The sequence below is a fragment of the Aphis gossypii genome, chromosome 3, assembly GCF_020184175.1.
Source record: "Aphis gossypii isolate Hap1 chromosome 3, ASM2018417v2, whole genome shotgun sequence".
In the NCBI taxonomy this organism is placed as follows: Eukaryota; Metazoa; Arthropoda; class Insecta; order Hemiptera; family Aphididae; genus Aphis; species Aphis gossypii.
The window spans coordinates 24140169-24165597 of NC_065532.1; the positions used below are offsets into that span (position 1 = coordinate 24140169).

Sequence of the window (25429 nt, forward strand, 5' to 3'; positions counted from 1 at the left end):
CATATACAATATACATATATATATCATATATTCTTTATTATTATTAATATCGTTGCGACTTCACTCATCAAAACTACGTATAGGTACTTTGGCATAAAATATTACCAACGAAACCAGAAACATCTTACAATAACATTTTTAACGATAAAATTTGATTTATTACAGTCCTGCACTGGTTTCATTGTATTAACAAATACAACTTACATATTATTACTTTTACTTATTTAATATAGGTAGGTATATTATTAACATCATTAAATCAAAACCTTAAGTGCAAAAATTAATATAAAATATAAAGTTGATTTCAACAAGCGTGCTTTCGAATTTCTATATATTATTATCTATGTATAGAATACCTATAGTATTCTGTATTAGCTATTGTATACTTACCTATATTTAAAAATAATTTTTAATAGCAATAGCATATAATAATCGATATTTATGATTTATTTAATATTTTTATTATTATTTACCTACTTATTTATAATTTAGGTAATAATTGACTTATAATATACTTACACTTAAACTAATACATATTTGGAATTTTGAAGTAAAATGTATTTGACGGTTTTTACCTTGTCGTTTACCTACTCGTTTATTACCATGTAATTTTTTACTTGTGACCTGTCGTTTTTTTTCGTGTCGTTACTCGTTTTTTACCGATTACCACAATTATAATATATGTGAACTTATCATTACCTATACACGAAAAACGATATCGAGCTGAAAGCCAGAGATGATCTATCAACTTATAATTTGTATAATCGCACTAAGATCTTCTTGGTATATTTTTTATTTAACTTTTAGTATTATGGTAGATCGATTTAATTTTTCCAAAAACATTGCTTATAATATTATAGGTATACCTAGGTAATTATCATAACAATATATGTGTATAATACCGTTATTATTTTATTGCATATGATATTACTACTGTTGTTAGCTTATTACTCATTCATTTTTGAATGCTGAAAATAGTTCAAGAAGTGTCAAAATATTTTTAAAATTAGGTATACCATTTATAAAATAGGTATATGATTTATATAATTTATTATATTATTATCATACAATACTTGACAAAAATATCAAATTTCTGCTGTTATTCATTTTTTAATTATAACAAAATAAATTATAAAGAAATCATTTTAGTTTAAAACTATAAACTAGGTATTGTAACATAAAAATTCTCGTTTTTAGTTTGTCTTTCCTGATTATTTTGAAAAACACTGTGAGTTATAAATTTTGAATTCTCCATATTACAAACTAGATTAAATTGTCAATCCAAAATCACTCCAAAGTTTTAAAATAGAAGCATTTTTTTCTGCTAGGTATCTATACCGAGTACACACACACACACAAAAGAAACAAAAATAAAATCAATAGGTACATTCATCACTCCGCTCAACATTTAATAATATACTTAAATACCCCTTAATTCTTGCACATATTAAAATATTATGCATATTGCAATGATATAATACTATAATAATTAATAAAATATTAAAATATTAAATAGTAGGCAATAGGTACTAGTACAACTCAGTACAAGCAACAGGAAAGTGGTGTAGGTATAGTATCCACAAATATACTAATTAGTAATTATTATTACAATATAGGTAGTATAGTCATATAATAGTAAATTAGGTACACGTTTTCGAAATGAAAAATATTTTTCGGCCGTGGGAAAATGTTTAGCGCACGCGCAGACGAACAGGCACAGTTATCAAGATTCTGGAAAACTAATAGACAAGACATAATAAACGCGTATGGGACATGGGTATGGCATATTACGCTACGGATCGTTCGCTTCCACTACGCTGTACAGTGTACATCCAACGACGCATGCGCGACCGTGTTTTTAAATTATTGCTGAATTAATCTATATAATAATTGGTTTCCATCGTTTCCGTTTTCCCGAGGAGATCGCGCGTCATGTTGAATGCGGATAAAAGGAAAACAGACGGAAAAATTATAAATACGTCCCTCGGACGTCTGTCATTCGCAAAGTTCGCGAGTGAATAAAACGAAACTCCAAAACAACTCCCCTTAGGGGCTGTCCTAGGATGGAGGGAGGGGTTGAGTATCGGGGACATAATCTATTTTTCTACGGACGTGTCTCTCATAGTCTCATGTGATTAGTGATTGTAGTGATTACGTACATTTTGTTATTATCATTTTCGAATTTCAAAATGATGTAGCGCACACACGCACGCACACACGCACGCACGCACGGCACACGCACAAGAAAAACGCCAACAAGTGAGTATAACCGTATCATCATCATTATCATTCGTTTGTGTCCCGTCAGTGTTCGTCGTCGCGGTCTGTAGTAGTGAGTGGTTATGTGAAATTGATTTTTTTTTTGGTTGTTTTCTCGATCAGTTTTTTCGAAAAAGTCTCGATTGCCGAGAATTTCTCTTCGCTGAGCCCGAAACGTTCAGATAACCGCTGTTGTGCGCGCAATGTCTTGCTGCCGTTTGTCTGCGTTTAACGATCACACGTCGTTATCCGGCAGTGATTGATTCGCGATCCACCATCCGGACGGGACCGTCTTATCATTGATCCATTGATTCTATAATATTTGGACGACAGATATTCGCGGGAGTCAGAGCTTGTTTGTAGCGGTGCGAGCCATTGTCGACGCCGGTACGCGACTAGCAGCACCATCCTTCGTCGGTATGGGTCATGAATAGTTTCTATCTTTGGTAGTTTTCTGTCGTCACTTCCCCCCCGGAACTATTGCCTTTCGTTTTTGTATAGGCACACAGATCATAAGTATTATGTAGAATAAGTTCCCATTAAACCAATGTATTGGCAGTTAGGTAGCCTTTACTTAAAAAAAAAAAAGTCCTTATCAAAGAATCATGTATTGACTTGTCAGAAATCAGAAACTCCCTAAAGGTGTAACAATCATAATTCATAATATTACCGTATTAAACTAAACAAGCATTCACTGCCTATCCAGGAAATGTCGTCTGTCGTCATAACTGGTACTGTTTTACTCATCATACCTAGGTAATACTAAAAGTATTATGCCACTATTGTTTTTCTGTGTAGAACCCAGGACTAAATTGCATGTCAACTTGCTAAGCATTTTCTTAGATACCTAGGTAGTGTAAATATTTAATATTAAATTGTCATGAATTATTAATTATATCATTAGCTAATATAAATATTAATTAAGAGCTTAGAAACATATTCAATTTATTTAACTCATCTATAATGTATTGAAACAGATCAAAATTAATATAGTAGGTATATCTATTTGTTTTGTGATTTATAATTTATCTTCAATTTATTTATTTTTGATAATAGTGTTTTATTTATGTTAAATATGTTATTTTTTTTTTTTTAATACATTTTCAATAACATTTTCTAACTTATTAAAATAAAAATGATTTTGTAGCCCTGCCCTTAATGCATTAATGAATACAACCTTGAACCAAACCATTATTCCACGTGATCTTGATTTTAAGAATTTAATCATAATATAATTCTTTTTTATTTTAAATAATATTATTTCAAATTTATATTTGATATACCTATATAGTTAATACTAGCCTAGTATTGAGTCATTAAAATGTTACTTAATAAGCTAATTCATTATTATTATTATTATTATTTTTTTTTAAGTTATGCCACTTATATGAACTTTAAATGCCATGGGTGAAGGCAATCAGAGGTACATAGTGCAAGTGTTTGTGGGTGCTTTATCACAATGCTATGAAGCACTCAGTGTGGAGGCTAGCAAACAAACTTCTTCTGATGAGATTGTTAGCTGTATAGTGGAACGACTTTCTTTATCAGGGGGTTGTGGAACTGCTTGCAATAGTGCATTTGAGCTAGCTGAGGTAGTTGGTGATGCTCTTGGACGTGAATGTAAAGAACGCAGACTTGGTCCTACAGAATGCCCTGTTGCTGTTATGCTTTTATGGCCCCAACCTCGTAGGCACACTCAACAAGAAGAATATTATAGGTAAAACTGAGATTAAAGATATTCTAAATATTTAGTGACTTATTAGTTATTACATTCACTAATTGTAAATTTTTCAGATTTTATTTGAGAGAAAAATTATCAGACAGTTTGTGGGCTGATGGTTTCACAATGGATCCACAACTTATACGAGACTACTTCTATAGATTTCTTTATCAACCACAAGATCGAGAATATCCAGATCTTTGTCAACTTCCTGATCTCAATGAACAAACACTTTTAGACAATCTAAGAGCCAGATTTTTGGCTGGTCATATTTATACATATGTTGGTTCCATTTTAATTGCAGTTAATCCTTTTAAGGTAACACAAAAATAATTTATTAAGCTCTTTATTAGTAAAATATCATGGGATTCAATTAACAGGTGATCTACCAAACCTTTATACGACTTAGAAATAGTACTTAATTAGAATCAATAGTATGATTTACCAACTTTTTTTATAAATATTGTTATTGACACATGAGGCCAATTTAAAACTTATTGCAATTGTCATATGTTTTTTTAACTTTTTAGTTCTAACTTCTAGGATATATTCTTAAGGTGGATTATCATTTAACATAATATTTTATAGATCTTGAATCTAATATAAACATATGAAATTAAATCATACAACTAATGAGTGTAAGTGATAAGTATAAAAAATGAAAATCTTATGAAATATGTAGTAAAACTCCAGAAATACCTATAGCCTTTTCCTAGTAATTTGATAAAAACTTGGTATAGATCAGTGATAGAAAAAAAATTGTTAAAGCATATTTAATTACATTTTTTTTTTTTTAATTAAATAATTAGTTAATATACTTTCATTTTTTTAGATTCCCAGTCACCTGTTAAAAATTTTTGATATTACAATATAAATACCTTACCTATATTTATATAAATTTATGAATTAATTTTTTTATTAGTTTCATCCCATTTATAATCCAAAATATGTAAAACTCTATCAAAATCGAAGACTTGGTCCAGAACTACCTCCTCATATATTTGCCATTGCTGACGCTGCATACCATTGTATGCTAAGAGAAAGACGTAATCAGTGCATTGTAATAAGTGGAGAAAGTGGTAGTGGTAAAACAGAATCTACAAATTTTCTTTTACATCATCTTACTGCTTTAAGTCAGAAAGGTAGTCACGGTAGTGGTGTAGAACAAACTATACTAAGTGCTGGCCCAGTGTTAGAAGTATGTAATTTATTGGTTTAACTTTTTTTTTATAACATTACAATGTATTTATTTATTTAGGCTTTTGGAAATGCTAAAACTGCACATAATAATAATTCAAGTAGATTCGGTAAATTTATACAAGTTAATTATAAAGAAAATGGAATGGTACATGGGTAAGTATTTAATAATAAAATTTTGTGTTCTTTTAACTTGTTATTATTTTATTTTTACTTTTTTTTATGATTATTAAATAATTATAAACTTAACTCATTTATAAGTAATTTTTACAAATTTTTATCTTTTTTTTTTTTTAAATTGTAGTGCTGTTGTTCAGAAATATCTTTTAGAAAAATCCAGAATTTGTTCCCAGGGACAAAATGAACGTAATTACCATGTATTTTATTACCTATTAAACGGAGCTAGTGATTCAGAAAAAGAAACATTACATTTACATCGAGTAGATTATTATAATTATTTAAATGGCGTAAGAAATATTTTTTATCTATTAAAACATTATTATTCATTTTTATTTTACAAAAATTTGTATGTCTAAATTTTTAGAGTGGATGTTACACTTTAGGAAATTTAGATGAAAAATATGAGTTCTCTAGATTAAAACAATCTATGGAAATGGTAGGTTTCACACCTGAAAAACAACGCCGATTATTTGCAGTTCTTTCAGCAGTTTTATTGTTAGGTAATACTACTGATAAAAATATAATTGCAATTATCCTTTTAATCAATATTTTTAATTTATTTTAATTTTTAGGTAATGTTGATTTTCAACCACGCAAGTCTGCTTACCATCATGACGAAGCGGTTGCTGTACGTAATCCTGAAATAGTGTTTTTAATATCACAACTCCTTCGAGTAAAACAAGAAACATTGTTAGCGGCTTTAACCGCTAAACGAGCTAAAGCATCTGGAGAAACATTAGTTATTAACTATAAGTTACCTGAAGTAATATATCCATTTTTAAATTTTTAACTTTCAACCAATATTATTATTGTTTTAAATATTATAGGCTATAGCAGCTAGAGATGCAATGGCAAAATGTCTTTATGGCGCTTTATTTGATTGGATTGTATTACAAGTAAATCATGCTTTACTTTCAAAAAAAGATACTTTAAGGGATCATCAAGGAAATTCAATTGGCGTGTTGGATATATTTGGATTCGAAGATTTTGGTACTTCGAATAGGTAAATTTTAAATTAATTTTATGTTTCATTTTATATACTATAAATATATGGTTTATTTAGTTTTGAGCAATTTTGCATAAACTATGCCAATGAACATCTTCAATATTATTTCAATCAACATGTGTTTAAATATGAACAAGAAGAATATCGTAAAGAAGGAATTAAATGGAGTGATATAGACTTTTTAGATAATACTGGATGTTTGCAAATGATTGAAGGCAAACCTAATGGATTATTGTGTGTTTTGGACGATCAATGCAAGTAAGTAGTTGAAATAATAACAGTTAAATTAGTTAACTTAATTACATGCAGTAATTTTACACTATATAACATACAGTGTTTTCACTATCATAATTTTTTTCTTAGTTTTCCTGGTTCATCTTCTGAACATTATTACAAAAATTTAATTCTGTTCACAAGGATAACAAATTCTATGAAATGCCTCAACGTAAAGAAAATGCTTTTATTGTGAGACATTATGCAGGACGCGTTAAATATCAAGTAATATAACATATTACATATTCACTTAATTATTATTATATATATATTATTTATACATGTATTGCATTTTTAGACCATTTATATTAACAATAAATAAATTGTATTTATTAAAATAAAGTTGAATGACTTGATTTAAATTTTGAGTATTAAAGATATTATATTTCACTAATACAAATATTCAATTCCCTTTTGTGTTTTAATAATGATTAGAACAACAAATGTTTTGAATTAAATTAAATAAGTCATCCATAATCCCAAAGAATCATTACACAGTACAAAAATATTTAAAAGAAATAAACACTTATTTATTAATTAATTCTATAGTCATAATACAATATCTTATCACTATATTTTATGATAAGGAATTTTAACAATCATAATTTTTTTTTTCATAGTTGTTACTAATGTACAAATATTATGGCTATACGTTATAGGTATATTTTGCATCAGAAAAACTGATAATTTACAAACTCACTATAGTAAATGTTGCGTTCCCAGCTTTCTGTTTCAAATAAATAGAAGGGGTTTACTATAAAAAAATTTAAAAAGAATGATTTAAGTTAGACTAACCTAATCCTCCCCCCCCCATGTCCCCCCAAATCAAGCACTGCCAGGGAGTGTTTAGAGGTTTCTAATAATTTTGTAAAATTAATTTATGATTTTAATTTTTACAAAATAAAATTTATTTATAGTGGATTACAAACTAATCATTGTATTTAGGTTTTTGAGATGAGAGAGAAGAATTTGGATCTTATGCGACAAGACATTGTAGGTGTATTAAAAAATAGTAGCATGGCATTTGTCCGAGAACTTGTTGGTGCAGATCCAGTTGCAGTGTTCCGCTGGGCAATAGTAAGGGCATTTTTTAGAGGTTATTTTTCATTTCAAGAAGCTGGTCGTAGACATCGACAAAGCAGAGGTATTTTTCTTTTTATATTTTCAAAAAAATGATATACCTAATTTATTAATATTAAGTAAATAATATCTTATTTTAGTTGACGGTGTAAAAGCTTCAAGTATATCCTTACGTTTTAGAAATAGTATGCAAAACGACAGTTTAATCAGGTAATATATTTTTTCCTTTTATATAGTTATTGTTTTAATGCTACAAAACATTTTTTACCATTTCTTCAGAGGTGTAAGCCAATTATTTAACTATATATATTTAAAAAAATGTCAAATAGTCAAATTTGTATAGGTATTATATTTATATACATGTTGTGAAAAATTACAAAATAGTTTGTTATCTTATAATAATTAAAATAATAAATTATTTAAAAAAGAGTAGAAAAAGCAATTATTAATAAATTTTTCAAGATAAGATGAATTTAATCAAGTTTATTTTTTCTTATATTAAATTGGAAAAATAATAAAAAAATTTTTGAATGATTTGAAATAAAATTGTATTACTATATGTATATATTATATATTTTAATAGTTTTTAATCATTTTTTCAAACATTCTAAAGGATTATTAAATAAAAAAAATTAAGTATACTACATGTATTTATACCCTTTATTCAAGTATCAAAATAATAATTAAAAAAAAACAAAAATTTTATATCCATAACATTTAATATAAAATTAAATTATTATTGAATATTAATTTTTATGCTACATCCAGTCATCTAGTAACAATGTCATCGGTAAACCTCACCGTAAATCGTATAGTGTAAGTTAAGATTAAATACTGTTGTTACTGCTTAAAATATGTTGTTTTAATATACCTAAATATATTCATTTTTACGTTTATTAATTTCTGTACTGTTAAAACATATTATGTTATAATATGTGGCTTCTATTGTTTATTTTGGGCCTGTTTTATTCATATTTCATTTACAATATTTATATTTTATTTATTTTTTCACATATTAGTTTTGGATGGACTGCTGTTTTTTTTTTTCATTGTCTAAATAAAATAAATTAGCATTTTATTATTTAACATAATATTTCCAGGTACACTCCAAAATTTCCCATAAATTCCACACCATATGGAAGTGGATATGTATTTAATGTGGGTAAAAAATTGGCATCTGCCCCAAACAATGAGCATAATATTTATAAAAATCATTCAGCTTTCAATAAATTTACAAACTTAGAAACTGTTAATTCTAATAAAATTATTAATAAAGAAGATATAAAAACTCGTGTCAATAAATCTACAGATGAAGATAAAGTCATTGAACGAGCTACACAAATTGTTATGTATGTTAAAAAATTCAAACATTATAAAAATTGGTGTTCGGATGGTTTCGGGAGTTTTTGAAACACTTGAAATGGGAATCTTTTATTTTATACATCTATGCTGTGCAATAAATAAACAATACTTAAAACACATTACAAGTTACATTATATTATTACATTTTTTTATAAAATTATAATCTTATTTTTAATATTCTAAATATTACTTTAATATAGTATACTTCATTAAGCATGGCATATTATTAGTTAATACATTTATAATAATATAGCATGTGCATGGTTTGAAATCATATTTTGTAAATAATTATAAGGTAAGATTTATTTTTCATTTATATTTTTAAAATGATTAACTATATACTTTATCATGAAACATGTTTTTAATTTAATACACAAAAATATAATGTTAGTTACCTTTAATGTATTTCTCTTATAAATGTACATTTTTAAACTAAACATAATTTGTTATTTAATACTAATATAAATAAAATATCTCTTGGGTTTTTATAAATAATGAGTATAAATTAGGATCATAATTTATATTTGGTCCATATTTATTTATTTTATTAAACTTTGTTTAAACTTAGAAGTCTATATACTTTGATCTTATGCTTTGTATTACTTTCAATTATTTACTAACAAATACAATTATTTACATATAAAATTGTTTTACAATTTTTTGTGTTAAAACCCTTGTATGTATACAAATTATATAGCTATAGATAGTTAGTTTTAAAAATATTTTTTATTTATTTGATACAACTAATAAAATATATTATGTTACAGGAAAAATAAATCTTTCAGACCTAAAGACCGTGGTAACAAAGGCTTAAAAAATCTTCAAAGTGTAAAAACACTTGCAGGACGAATACAAGTACAAGGTTCAATTAGCAGTAAAGCACGTAAACAACCTCTTACCGTAACTGCTCAGTTTCAAATGTCATTAAACAGTCTTATGGATACTCTTAACCAAGCAAATCCTTTTTTTATTCGATGTATTAAAAGCAATAGTAATAAGGTATGTCTTTTTAAAAGTTTTTAAATAATTATTTGTTTATATTACAATTTAATATTAATATTATAATATTTAGGTTGCAAATATGTTTGATCATGATACTGTTCAAAGACAATTACGTTATACAGGAATGTTAGAAACTGTGAGAATTCGTCAAGCTGGATATAATGTCCGACTTAGTTATGAAGAATTTATTCAACTCTATCGAATATTACTACCCAAAGGACTTAATAGGTAAATACAAATAAAAATATGCATTAAGAAATGTTTTTAATCAAATTTTAATTTTATTTATAGTAACTCTCAAGATGTTCGAAATTTCTTACAAACATTAAATTTAGATCGAGATAATTATCAGATTGGTGAATCAAAGGTGTTTTTACGAGAGTGTGAAAAATTAAAACTTGACTATAGACTTCACCAACAAATAATGGCTAGCATTGTAACTATACAACGTTGGTTTCGTACACTATTACAACGAAGACAATATCTTAGAATTACATGGGCTACAGAAACATTACAAGTATAATTAAATATATATCAATTTATAATTTGGATATAATGTATTTGATTTTTTATTTTAGTCTTGGTGGAGAATGATATTGGCTCAAAGGTTAGTTAATAAAATGAGAATGGACGAATCAGCTGCTGTTTATATACAGTCTGTGTGGCGAAAACATAGAGTAGCAAGTTGGTATAAGAATTTACGAAGAAGTGTTATTACTTTACAAGCCCACTCTCGAGGTTATTTAGCTCGACAAAAATTTTCAAAAATAAAAAATACGGTATTTATTTTTAGTAAATTAAAAAAATGTTATGGATTAATATTATATATAATTATTTAACTTCATATTTGCAGAGGAAAAGTGTTTCAGCTCCTCAAATTAGCAATTCTAAAGATTCTAGTCAAGAAGAACTACACGATTCTGAGTAATTAATTAAATTTATGAATTATAATTGCATTTTAATTAGCATAATTTATCCTTTTTTCATTCATAGAAGTAGTGGAGGAGCAAAAGGTGATAGTGAATCAGAAGCTGATCCATTTATACAACCCAAAATGATTAATAATATTAAGTATGAACATTATTTATTTAATTTAAAATTTTAAGGTACTTAAATTTTTAATTATTTTTACTTTAAACAGAGAAGAACAATTTAAAGCCCCAAAAAGAAAAGTTTCATCTCGTCTGAGAATAGAATCCCATCCAACTGATGTTCATAAAGGTATAAATATTAAATCATTATTATTTTATTGTAAAATAGATAGAATTTTTCATTGTTTATACAGTTTTTAGGTACATTAGCAGTGTCGTATTTATGGGGGTGGTATTAGGGTCCCCCCCTCCCCCCTTAACCAAAATATTTTATATAATGGTTAGAACAAAATAAAAATGAAGTACTATTAACTTGTAATTTGTATCATAAATATATTTTAATCTCCATAATTGTTTTTACGCCACTGTACATTAGTATAATGTTAGATTTTATTGAATCAATTCATATAGATTAAGGGCGATCAAACGGTCGATCGCAAACAATTTCAAAGTCGATCATATTAAAAAAATTTTTTAGGGTTAGGTAGATTAGGTTAGTGATTATTATTTATTATTATATTATTTTTAGTAATTAGTTTATAATACTTATTATATACTATTAATGAAAGTATTATTCTTAATAATTATAGTTTTTCAATAATAAAAAAAATCTTCTATGGAAGTCAATCCTTAAAAATGAAGTGAATTTTTAGTAGATTGTGACCAAAAAAGTTTGGCCACCCCTGATACAGAAGAAGAAATAAATATTTTGAATTAAAAATTAATTACATTTTGCATACTTGTTTATCATTTCTTATGATTAAACTTTTTTTTTAACAAAATTATTGAAATCTGTTAAATTTATAAAAATTAAACTTGACCTCCAATTTTTAGTTTATAATCTTAATTTTAAACCATCATAACCATCTTGATCATACTTAAATGATAATATTTTTTCATTACCATCAGTTTCCATTTTTTAATCTCTAATATAATTTTTGCATTGCTTTAAGTGTAACAAAAATAAATGAAATATGCATTTTTATGTTAATATTTATTATTTTATAACATAATTATTTTCTGTTTCCTTACATTTGTGTACTTAATTAATTTAAATATTAAGTTAATTTTTATCTATATTATTTGACGAATTATTGTAGTATTAAAAATGGTAGGTAAAATTATCTACCTAAATTACCTATTTTATTCTTAAATAAAATAAATATTTTTTAAATTTTATAGAACGTTTTCACAAGACTGATGGCCCAACTCATGAAGGAACAGCATTTAGCGATAGTGAATTAGATGATACTCATATGAAATCTCCAATTGTTTGGAAACGAAGAGAACGAACCATTGATTCCAATAAACGCACTTTACTGACCAGAACTCCTCATGTTACCTCCGAGCCAAATCCTCCAGTCCGTTTATTTAATCGACTTCGTGTATCAAATACTGAACCAGCACCAGAGTAAGATAAAAAATATTTGAATATATCAATTACCCAATATCTAATAAATTAACTAACAAATAACACAAGTATGAAGGTTTTTTAAAATATATTTTTACTTATTTATGACATGAACTATGTAGTTATTGGTCAATTCTACTATAATATTATTTACAATATTTAACACATTGAATACGTTCTGATGTTGATTGACCTTCTTAAGGTTGTCCAGTGACATGTTTGACACTCTTTGATGTTAATATACAATTAATTAAAAATTGATTAAATTGTATGCTTAGCTGAGAGTTAACGCAATTAAGTAGATATTTTAAAATATCTATCCCTATGCCGTTTAAAAATATGACCAAATATTAGCGGATAGTGGTTGTTATTTATTAGAAGTTATTATTATATGTTTGCATTAGAGTGAGAATCACAAAATTATGTTTGAAGTCAGTTATCAGTGTATTAAGATAATATTAAATAAGTTAACAGAGAACTATCTTTTTTTCAATTTGATAATTATATATACTGCTTTTGTTGAAAGTACTAAAATTTTTGGAAGTTAATAGTTATATTTTAGTTCAGATACTTAGTATATTTTCAATTTTCAAAAAGTATATGTTTAATGTTTAACATAAATGAGTGTACTAGTTGTTATTAGGCATTGAGGTGGGTGTTTATTTTTTTTATGTGATGTGAGTGTGTACTATTTAAAGACAATTGATTTTAAGTTATTATAATCTTGTCTTTTATTATTATTATTATTATAAATTGTTATCATAGAAATAAGAAAAAGTTACTAGAGTCTTGAGCTACTGCAACTTAACTTTATACTATTTTGTTTTAAAATATTTTTTATATTGTCTGAATACCGTAAATATTATCTTTTCAGTAGTAATTCTAAAATAAATGAAAAAGAATTAAAAAGAAGAAATAGTGATGGCTCAACTACTCAATCAGGAAAATCAGATGAACCAAAATTAACATATTCACCGTCTTTTGAACTTCTGGAATGGAAAGGCACTACTATGTTTACAATAGCTGGCCATCGATTTAGGAAATTAGGACGATTTACTCCTCAAGATAAATGCACTTATTGTAATAAATTGATGGATGCCTTTTTAACTCAAGGACATAAATGCTCAGGTAATTTAAATTTTATTATATATATTTTTTAATTTTTTGTATTAAAACATCCCATTATTTAACTAAAAATTATTCGTTTTAACACATTGATTGTGTACAAACACCAATTGCCATCAATATTTATTTAAACTAAATGGTTTATTATTTTTTACGTACTGCTTAATGTTATTTTAGTATTATGTAACGTGATTAAACGTTAAACGCATGTTTTTAAATGTGTTCAAATGCCGTTTGAACGTATATACCATATAGGACCATATAGGAGCAGTTTTTATATTATTTTTAGAAAAGTGATGTATGCACTGGGTGACAACTGCAAAAAGACATATTATGCAGTTAAAAAATGTGTTAAAATTGTTTATTTACATTTTTTTAAATATTTTACATATTATTACATTTTCCTATTTTAGTAATTAAAAGGTAAACTATGAAATTGTGTAAAAATAATAGTTTTATGACAGTTTTATCTAAAGTTATCACTTAATTACAGTGGTTAGTTAAGTTTTTGTCATATTTTCTTATATAATCAATTATTGATAAACAATTTATTTTATTATGTTTAAGATTGTAAAAAGTTATTTCATACAAAATGTATTCAAAATGGTGGTGTACTACAAATGCCATGTATACAACAAAATGGAGGTAATCGACCAACCAATAGAAGAAAACCTAGGAAACAAGCACCTTCAGGCAATAAAGCTCATATAACACCAAACATAGCAAATAACCAAAATACTACAATAGGAAAGTTCAGTTTAACTGGTACATCAGAATTCACAGACCGTACTGACAAGATTATATCTGATGTGCGTGAACTTAAAATGATGCAAGATTTTATAACTAAAAAGGTTAGTTAATATTTTTTATTACAGTAGTACAGTTAGTACAGTCAAGTCTTAATAACTCAAATTCTTTTTTTGGCCCATGAAAATTCTTATACACTCAATGCTGTAAAATGTATTTTTATATAAGGTCAAATTAAATACAAAAGTTTTTTTATCAAAACATACAAGTCAAATTTATTTTTATCACACTTTATATTAGATTTATCAAGACTTGATGGTAATAAAAATAATATTTAAGATATACTTTTATGCTAAAGTTAACATCTGTGTTGTGTTAAATTTGGTTATTGTTTTGTATGTAATTTACCACAATACCACTAAATTTAAGGTTTAATTCATTAACTACAAAATTAAAAGTAAAAGTTAGCAAGTTAGGTATCTGTTCTGCTGTAGAGTAGATGTCTAACATAGTATACAGAAACTAATAATAATACAGAAAAATTCTTATTGGGGACACTAAGACAGTTAAATTTTTTTGACAAACCATGGTTACCAAACAATTATTATTATTATTAATAATATAATAAAAATCATATTCTTTCCCCCAATTATTCGGAAAAATACTGAGAAATTTCTTCTTTTAAGTAATAGTTTCTTTTTAGATGCAATTTTCTATCAGTCTCCTCTCTTAAAGTTATCAATCAGAGCATTTATTTTGTACTATAAAATGAGTCTTTAAACACAAAAAACACGTCATTATGAAATTAATACATTTTTAGCTCTGCTTAAAATCTAAAAATAGTTTTATAATGTTGGCATATAAATAAATGAAAATTTTTTTTTAATATTTAAATTTAGTTTTATTGATAATAGTTATTAATATATAAAAAAATATTTAAAAATAATGGTCAGCTCGATTGCAAGCAGATGCATGTACACCCGCATGTGTTCTCTCCGTCGTACAAATGAGTAACATCTCAAATTTACGTTCAGCAAGTCATGTTTAACACCGTTTGTTTAAAAATGAAAGTGAATTCACCTATTATGAAACTGGAAGGTAAAAATTATCTGTGTTCGTATGTTAGTTTTTTACGATTATTCAATTTTTAAGTGGGTTATGAATTTATGATCATTTTTAACTAACGCTGTATTATATATACGCTTAACTTGCTAAAAAATAGAACTATCGTAAAAACCAATATATGAACACAGATAATATTTTTACCATCAAGTTTCATAATATAATTATATATATAGGTTGATTTACTCTAATTTTTAAATTAACGGAGCTAAACGTGATCACTGAACGTAAATGTGCTATGTTACGTACTAACGTACTCCTTAGACCAGAGGTTCCCAAACTGTGGGTCGCGACCCAAAAGTGGGTCGCGATTATACTTTTGGTGGGTCGCGCTATATTTTTAAATAATATTTAATATTTAATTACATAAATTATATACTAATATATTATACTTTTTTTTCGTAACTACATAAAATTTTTTGTTGTATGGTAAAAAAAAAAAAAAAAAGGTCATTCTTTGATATTGTGGGTCGTCATATTTTAAAAAATTTTCAAATTGGGTCGTACAATAAAAAGTTTGGGAACCTCTGCCTTAGACAATAAATGTCTATTAATTTGATTATGATACATGTGTGTCAAAAAATTATATTATAGTATATATTAAAATAAAAATATTAATGATTGGTCGTAATTATGTGAATTTCAAAATTTTAATAAGAGTAACTTAACTTTTGGTACAAATTGAATAAACTTCAAAATATAAAATAACATATTTATCTACTATATTTTACATATAATCTATGTTGTATTAAAATTGTTAATTATGTGTACTAAATAAAAAAGTTGCTTACAGGTATATCAATTAAATATTATGCATACTTAAGATAACATAAATTATCATAATAATATTTATAACTACACCTGCAATAAAGAAAATTGCCCTTGTAGGTTGGGGTAGTATGATCACAGCATAAGCTATTGTGTGCATTATTCTCACAAATGTATAAATTCTAAACAAATTGTTAGCTATCATTTCTGGAGGATTACTAGCTACTAAAAGTAATCCAGTGATTAAAAATATTGGTATATTTTCCAAGTCGTTTAAATGTGCCCTAAAATTAGAATTCAAAATTATTATTTATATAAATATATAATCATCAGTAATTGGTAAAACAAACTACTTTCATAATTTTACCTTCTTACTCTTTCGATATCAGGATCATCATATTTAACTTCCCCGCCTCCTTTGCTGATTGCAGTATCTTCTGGGCTTATGAAAATCTATTGAATACAATAATAATTAATCTAGTAAATAATTTTTTTTTTCACTTTTTAGTTTACAATTTTATTATACGATTGATTAAAAGAATACATAAAAAGCCGCATAAGAGTGCTTATGTAGCGAAGTTTTATACAATAAGTCGGTGACTAACAATAGACAAGACTGATTTAAATATACTAACATAGTTAATTGAACAACTGTGTTGACGTGTTGTCTCTGTTTTACTTAACATACGACATTCCTTCTCGTTTAACATCTTGTCAACTTAATTTTTGTATGTTTACATTTATAGGATAGAGACAAAATGTGCATGAGTATCTCTTAATATGTGATAACTAGGGCTGGGAATTTAATGTTCTTAAAAATCGCGAAAAATGCTCTTAAGAAAATGCAAAAAAGGACTTAAAAAACTCAAAAAAATGTATTTAAAATAGCTTAAAATTTAAAAAAATTACATACTATGTATATAAGTATTTACTTCATATATTGATGAAAAAAAAAATGTTGTTTATTGTTACTCTGAATCACGAGAGCGTGCTTCAAGTTTTCAAGAACAAATTTTATGGTAAAATGTTTTTCGCTATGCTGGTTAAGAATTTATATAATAGGTATACCTAAATTTAATATATAAGAACTGTAGATAAGAAATAGGTCATTTGGGTTTTCATATATTGTTAGTATACAAATATTTTATATTATAAATCTATAATAAAATTTTGAATTTTAATTTTAAATTCAAAAACACCAAAAATGACTTAAAAACCCCTAAAATGACCTTAAAATCAAAAAAATTAAAAAAACGCAATATAATTTTCTTATTTTAATTTAAAAATACCTAAAACATATTTGTTAACAAAACGAGTATCGTATAGAAAGCTTCAGAAAAAATGCCAAGTGCGTCGAAATCCCAGCCCTAGTGATAACTTTAGAGCATTCGAACAACTTTTTGAATTTATTTAATTGAAGAAACGTAATTGACTAATGAGTATTTTATAAATGTTAAAATGTAGATAAGTGTAAGTCAGAAAATGTTAAATATTATTTATTAGTAGGATCTAAAAACATACAACGCGAAATCTAAATATATCTCTTTAATAACGCGTTGTCCTATACATATTTATTGGTCAGTACGTTTGAATGAAAATGGGTCTTTATGGTTTTTAATAAAATATTCAGTTTAGACTCTTATTATATATAAAATTATAAATGGGAGTCTTTCTTATTTTACAATATAAAAATAATTGTGTAGAAAATCGGTAAAATTATATACCTATGAAAATAATAATTACAAATTTGTCTTAGTTTTGCACTTTTTGGAAATAATTAATAAACACATAAATTTCTAAAAGAAAAACGTAAATTCTTACTTTTTTTCTAAATCGCTGAAGTACCGTTAGAAAAGACATCATAATCATTTTTAAAATAAGAATACAACTGTAAAATGCATAACATTCGAACACTGGATTTGATATCATTAAGAGTCCCATGGTAGAATTTTCTAACATTTTACAGTAATATATTGCCGCACTTCTTATTGTTAATATATTGTATTACTTTGAAAAATAGTATAACCTAGGTAAGCATGCGAACGAAGAATGAGAACAATTTTGACTGTTGAACACAGTACTACCACTTTTTTACGAACTATAGAAACGACAACCCTCAACTCTTTGACCGATAATTATACTTCCCCTTCCATTATTCAGTGACCTATATTGTTTTATTTGTAAATTTTACGCTCAATTTTAAAATGTTCAAAATATATTTATTAAGGATCACTAATACGTATAATATAAATTTTTAATTTTGTAAAGGATGGACTTTTATATACTGCATGGAGATGAATCATTAACTATAATACGAATATGTATTTCTTATTATTACATAATAACAATTAGTTTTTACTATTAAATACACATACCAATTTATAATAGAATCTAAGAAAAAAAAGTGATCAACCCGTTTTAAAAATAATTATAAAACAAATCAGTTAGCTCTGCAAACATAACTGAAAAAAATGTACATATACTTAAATAAATGAGTAAAAGTAAATTAAATTTTTTTTAAAATCAAGTCAAGAATTTTCTGTGAATTTTTTAACTGATGTGGATACTACCTATTATATGATTAAATTATTCATTATTCAGTTAAGAATCACCCCGTATAAAAAATATATTCTTGTAATTATAGTTATTTTAAAATATCTACCTAGAAGGGATAGTTTGCGTGTATTTCTCTTTAGTTATTGATTTTTTTTTTATCATCAATTCGTATCGGTTTTTGTAAATAATTAAATATTTTATGTTCAAAGTTCAAATGCAGGACATTCACTCTTGTAACTTATAATATTTTTTTTTTAAACATTATTTTATTTTAAATAGTTTAATAGTTTAATTATTTATTGATTGGTTTTAAACGAAGACTATTTTTACAGTCTTAAGTATTTATCAAAATATTTTGTTAAATTGGTTTTTAAAGTTTGGCATTGATAAAGTTTTCCTTTATTACGTAATCTGATGTATTATTTCTGAGTCTTATGTGTGGCCTACTTTCACTCAGTTGTTTAACAATTTTAATAATTTAGTATTTTTTGGAACGTCTCTTTATTATGCTCAGGAATGTTTCATTTATACAGGCTATTTACGGTTCTTGTATAATTGATGCATGATGTATTTTAGGTAATGAGTGGAGGGAAGAATATATTTATTTTACAATGTATTTTTTTCATCGTATACAATGCAATAAGCTGTTTAAAAATGCTTTAATTTTAAACTTTGAGGGTGGTTTATGAAAAAATTCGGATCTAGTGTATGGACGAAACAAATAATTTTTTGTACTTTTCAAAAAAGTCGGATACAAGTGTAAAACTTAAAAACAATTTAAAAATAAAAATGTATACGCAAAAATTAAAAATTTTAATACAAAGTTCCTTGTTAGTTAGTAATTAACTCTATAAAATCAATAACTATAAGAAAAAAATGTTTTCGGCATTTGAACTTCTGATTTGGAAGAAATTAAATATTTTAATACAGAATAAAAATTTTAATTATTTTGTTGTAATTCAAAAATATTCTTTGTGGGATCTGAAACTTTTAAATATTGTATTATAATATTTTATAAACACGTTGACGCTTTCAAAATATTTAGAGTTTAGATTAATTTAAAATGAATACATATTTATATCACAAATTTATCTATATTCACTTCGCTCTAAGTAAGTCAGTATTGCCTCAAAAGTTAATAATTATAATTTATGATATAAATTAATACAAATTAAATTAAACTAACTAATAATGTAATATATTTTTAATAAAAATTAATTCAACCTACCTTACGTATTGCCTATTATTAAAAATATAATAAATTATTGTAAAAGAAATATTAATAAATAATAATATAGATTGACAGCTGTCAGTCCGTCTACATAGGTCCGCAATTCCGCTCAAAATTGTTCTTCGTATGCAATCAATTATCATTAAATTCAAATCTATCAAATTCACTATAGTACATTATACCTTATAGCTTTGTGTCAGATCAAGTATCAACTATTCTTATTGAACTTGTAACATGACTATATAATTAGTCTAATTTAGAAAATATCGCTAATTGATCTTATAGATACATACCTTATTTTTTATTACATTTATTTTTTTGTAATTGTAAGGTTTTTAACGGAAACATTGCTTCAGTTTTTAACATTGAGCTCGGTTTCTAGTAGGTAGCAGATTGTATGTAGTTGGTCTTGGTACCTACCTTGAGAGTTAAAAATTAAAAAGTATATAATTCTATGTATTTTGCAGTAATACTCCGAAAAAATTTACAAAAAAAACCACGGTAGTCAGAATTTTTTAAACATCGATTGTTTTTTTATGCGTAAGCCAATTCAAAAATATTGAAAATAGTTACAAACATCTAAAATTTAAATTTTGCCATAAACACGAAAATGACATATTGTTTTGTAAAAAAATTCATAAATACTTGATAGGTACTTAAGCTTTTAAAATATAGCTTTTTGCTATAAATTTTATTTTATAGATTTTCACGAAATTTGATATTTAAACTTAAAATAAAAATGTGAAACTTTTCACCGTCGCATAGGTATATATTATTATAATAACGTATTAAAATTATTTTGATTTATTTTAAGCTAATATAAATAATATTATAATATCAACTTTTTCAACCCATTTTACGGTACGACCACGTTATTGACTTATAGGTTAATAACATATATTATATATTATAAGAATTAATAATAATATGCAATATGTTTTTGAGTACTTACTATTAAATTATATCTATATTTATGTATATACTGATTTTCTGATTTAGGTTAATATTAAAAAGTATAAACATAGGCACAAATCTAAAAACTATTTATTTTACTTCAATGTGTAAAATGTGTTGCTGACTTAAAATTTGTATAAAATTCAACATTCAACTATTGCATTTTAAAATATCAGTAAAAAGGTATTAGATATTATTTATCAATACTGGTAGGTCACAATGATGGCACATAATTATATTCTATAACATAATATTATTATATGCTTTTAAACTATATACTTTGACAAATTTTTCAAATTTTTAAATTTTATAATTGATTAGGAAAAGGTTTATATTTTGTTACCAGTCGTTAAAAAGTCTTTAATTGTTAATTAAAATTTTCAAAGATCTCTTAAGAGAATAAATTTATAAGAAGTCTTTAAGAAATAAAGAAGTTTAAACAAGTATGGTTTTTAACTTATCCTACTTCCTTTTTTTTTTTTGGAATATGATAATTTATCATTATTTTTAGATTAATTATCACAAGTTGTACTCTAGCATAGAAAGCATACTACCCATCTGTAAAAAAAAGAGATTATGTAAAAAATCCTTTAAAATCATATATTTAAATTAAACTGCCTTACTTTTGTTTTTACATAATGATCTAATAAAATTACAAAACTACAGTATCAAATTAATTGGTATATGATTATAATTTTTATATAATTTAATCTTATTTCAGCTGTACAAAATTGAACGCGAAGAAGTTAAAAAACCATCCCAAGTTGATAGAATATTTAAACAGGCATTACGTGAATTTAAAGAAAATCTTATAGCAACTTATAGTGTTGCTAATAAACAAGGAAATGGTCAAGTGCTCAATATTAAATATAAAGATTTAATTGCAAACTTCTTACATGTAAGGCATTATATTTGTTAATTTGTCTACATAAGCTTATGTCAAAAATATGTTTAGGTAATAGAAACAGTATGTGGAAATGAGAAAATCCAAGATGATTTTCCAGTGACCCTTTGTGTTAATGCCTTTCGTGGTTTTATGAATGAATTTATGAGTCAAAATCGAGTTGAAACAGAAAAGCCTAGTAAAAATAAACGTAAAAAAGAAAAGAAACAAAAGTCTGAAGATCACATTAATCATGGTGGACATATGTTACAAATGAGTATGATAAATATTCCTACAGCATGTGAAGTTTGCACTTCATTCTTTTTATGGCCTATTGAAAGAAGTTTGGTGTGTCGAAGTGAGTATAACTTTGGTACTTTAAAAACAATTAACCAATTTACAACTATATAATTTTAATTTTTTTTAGATTGTAAATTGACATGCCATAAAAAATGCTATACTCGTGCAAATAAAGAATGTTTAAAAGACATGAACTCTTCTACTGCTAATATGCAGTCAAAGGGGGTTTGTGTTGTCAAAGGCAAAGTTTTTGGACGACCTTTAGGTGAATTGGATTTAAGTATGGGTAAAGTTCCGGCTGTGGTTGAATGTCTTATAACTATTATTGAAATGTATGGAATGTACACAGAAGGCATTTACCGTAAACCTGGGGTAAGTTTTTTTTAACTAATTTTTAGTTTTATGTTTTATGTTTTATTAAATTTATATAATTAATTGATAAATGAAAATTTATTTATAATGAGTGATTTTTTATGTATTTTATTATAGCTTACAACACGTGTTAATGAACTTAAAGAACTCATTGACAATAATGACGTAAGCAAAATTGAATTTGAAAAATATCAGGTAAGATTATTTTCCTAGTAGAAAAAAAATATGAGTTCAACTGATAGTAGTTTTATTTATTTAAATCAAAAAGTTTTTGTATTGTATGCTACTTATATAATTTAACAAATATTTATTGTTTATTCAGCATAAAATATGAGCTAAAAGCTTTAATTTCTATATCATATTTAACTTTATTTAGGTTCATGTGCTCGCTAGCGTATTGAAATCATTTTTACGTGACATGCCAGAACCATTATTAACATTTGATTGTTATGATGATTTCATCCGTGCTGCTAGTCTATCAGAAGATCGTGTCTCAACATTGTTTAACATTTTAAAAAAATTACCAAAAGTCAATTATGATCTAATGGAAAGACTTGTTTTTCATCTTGCTAGGTATATATTTTAATCTATGATTTTTTCTTTCAATTTATTTTGACATAATTATTATTTTTTTTAGGGTTGCATTGCATGAAAATGTGAACCGCATGAATGCTAGTTCATTGGCAATAGTGTTTGCACCGTGTGTACTAAGAACAAATAAATTAGTTCCTGCTCAAGAGTCACTTAGAGATATTGAACAACAGACACTTTGTATCAGTTCTATAATTAGCCATCAAATGGATAAAATTAAATCAACATTGGCTGACATTGATACATTAGATACTGCACATCATACTGCCACTCATCGGTTGTCTTCTTTACGTATTTCAAAAGTATGTACATTATTTAATTTGTAGTTGTTAAAAATTAAATTATTGAATATTTTAGGTGTATGGACCAACTGAAGGACCCAGTAAAATGGATGAAGAAGAAAAAATGCTTGTTGGCCAAATTCAAGAAATCAAAAAAGAGAAAGACTTTTTGACTTCTAATTTGCCAAGTTTACGACGCACAAATTCAGATGATGATCTCTTATCAACTGATGATGGAAGTTTAGATGATGTTGACACTAGTAAGTTATTAATTTCCCTAAACTTATAAATGTATACTTTGATTATCTTACATTAAATACCAATTGTATTTATTATATGATAAAAACAATCACAATTTTCCTAGAACTATATACGCTTTCGCTATATAAAAAAAAATCTATTTATTAAATCATTTTTTGTTTTTAATTATTACTAGATACACTTGGTAGTAGTCGTAAAGCAAAACTGAAAAATACTACAAAAAAATCGAAACGTTCTAACAATAATACATTGGATAGTGATGAGGATCCAATTATGGTTTAAAGTTTAAACCTTTGAACATAGTAAATTAATTAAATTTCATAATGCATTTAGCTTTGTATTTTTTAAACATAAATGGTTATGCGTGTATTTTATTATTTAAGACTTGATAAAAATACTTAAGTTATCCTAAAGGCTGTTACTTTTGTATAACTTGTTGTTTTGTATTATATTTTTGTCCATTGTATGTTGGTTAGTTGGTGCTATATCATTGTTATTTTATTTTTTTAATTACTATTATTAATTTTTTTAGTAGCCTTGTAAAAATGAAAATCATTTGTTTTCACCTAAAGACTGTACTCCGATCAGAGTTGTGGTTATTTTGTACTTCTAATCTTTATTGATATTTCTTTAGAATTTCATTTATAATGTCGAATGACACAAACTAGTTTTAAATTAAACGAATGAGTTTATTATTCTTTAATTGCCAACTTCTTGTTAATTTTAATTTTTACTTTAATTTAGGATTTTTTATATTTGTATGTACATAGTTACTCAGTGAATATGTAATTTTTAAAAACTATTCATTTTAGTTTTATTATGATAAACTAATTATTTTACCATGACTAAATAATTTTATGTATAGCGTTTATGTTAAGACATTTTTTTATTTTTATTACATTTTGTACTACTTGACTATACCATATATGTTGAATGGCCCTTATATCATCTTATTATTATTATAGATTTCGGATGTGTCAAATTAAATTGATAATGAGAGAAACTCCTACTATTAGCCAGAAACAAACATTATATCTATTTTTACTTAATTAAGTTCCCAAATTTGTGTCAAACTTTTCCATTTATTCATAAGTTTATATTTTATTTTTCGTGAACAACGATTAAGTGCTGTGATCTAAAAACAAAATTAATTATTCTTATATAATCATTTACTATCTGTTTTTTTTTTTTTTTGTATAGAAGTAAATGTATAAAAATATATGTTATGCCATATTAAATACCTTTTAAATTGTTAAAAAAAGTTGGGTATATTTTCAATTTTTGTGAATTATATAGATATTTGTAACATTATGTTTGAAATTCAAGTTAATTTTACAAAAATTATTCTCAATAATTTGTTATGTTCTAAATATAATGTTAATAAATATCAAATTTATTTTTGTTGTAATAGTTTTTAATTAAGTAACCTTTGTTTAAATAGTTGTTGTTAAAATATAACTAAATAACAAAGTATAAAGTTACATAAGTAAAATAGTTAAAATTTAATATAATTTCATAAATTGAAAATATAGGACCTATGTTTTTGTTTACTAATGATGTGAACTAATTTCTATCATACATTATTTATTAAATATTAGTTTTTCAAAAATTATTTTAGAAAAAATAAGTTTTTAATTATTTTATGAAATGCATTTAT

General features: G+C 25.4%; 2 protein-coding genes across 2 annotated transcripts; one reads left to right on the forward strand and one right to left on the reverse strand.

Moving 5' to 3' along the window:
* The first annotated feature begins 1895 nt into the window (after positions 1–1895).
* On the forward strand, positions 1896–24937 carry LOC114121165 (unconventional myosin-IXa-like). The gene is given in 33 exon segments (XM_050202644.1): positions 1896–2259; positions 3634–3976; positions 4054–4297; positions 4902–5177; positions 5238–5332; positions 5481–5643; positions 5721–5856; positions 5929–6119; positions 6184–6359; positions 6420–6620; positions 6726–6742; positions 6745–6860; positions 7581–7779; positions 7856–7925; positions 8816–9064; positions 9845–10076; positions 10150–10307; positions 10371–10596; positions 10658–10858; positions 10933–11003; positions 11073–11150; positions 11221–11300; positions 12353–12581; positions 13456–13709; positions 14274–14557; positions 21806–21982; positions 22040–22325; positions 22395–22639; positions 22757–22834; positions 23016–23212; positions 23277–23532; positions 23588–23771; positions 23948–24937. Coding segments are annotated over 32 exon segments (5790 nt in total). The 5' UTR covers positions 1896–2259; positions 3634–3662; the 3' UTR covers positions 24055–24937.
* On the reverse strand, positions 15329–18416 carry LOC114121166 (microsomal glutathione S-transferase 1-like). Its single transcript, XM_027983379.2, has 3 exons — positions 18165–18416; positions 16711–16796; positions 15329–16627 (listed from the first exon to the last, which is right to left on the reverse strand). The coding sequence occupies exons 1-3, from the start codon at positions 18300–18302 to the stop codon at positions 16378–16380; spliced, it is 474 nt and encodes a 157-aa protein (XP_027839180.1). The 5' UTR covers positions 18303–18416; the 3' UTR covers positions 15329–16377.
* Positions 24938–25429: the final 492 nt, after the last annotated feature.

Coding starts and splice junctions, on each gene's coding strand:
- LOC114121166 (XM_027983379.2), bottom strand. CDS start 18,302: ATGTTAGAAAATTCTACCATGGGACTCTTAATGATATCAAATCCAGTG. Junction 16,797..18,164: donor TTCAGCGATTTAGAAAAAAA/GTAAGAATTTAC, acceptor TGTATTCAATAG/ATTTTCATAAGCCCAGAAGA. Junction 16,628..16,710: donor GATATCGAAAGAGTAAGAAG/GTAAAATTATGA, acceptor TTCTAATTTTAG/GGCACATTTAAACGACTTGG.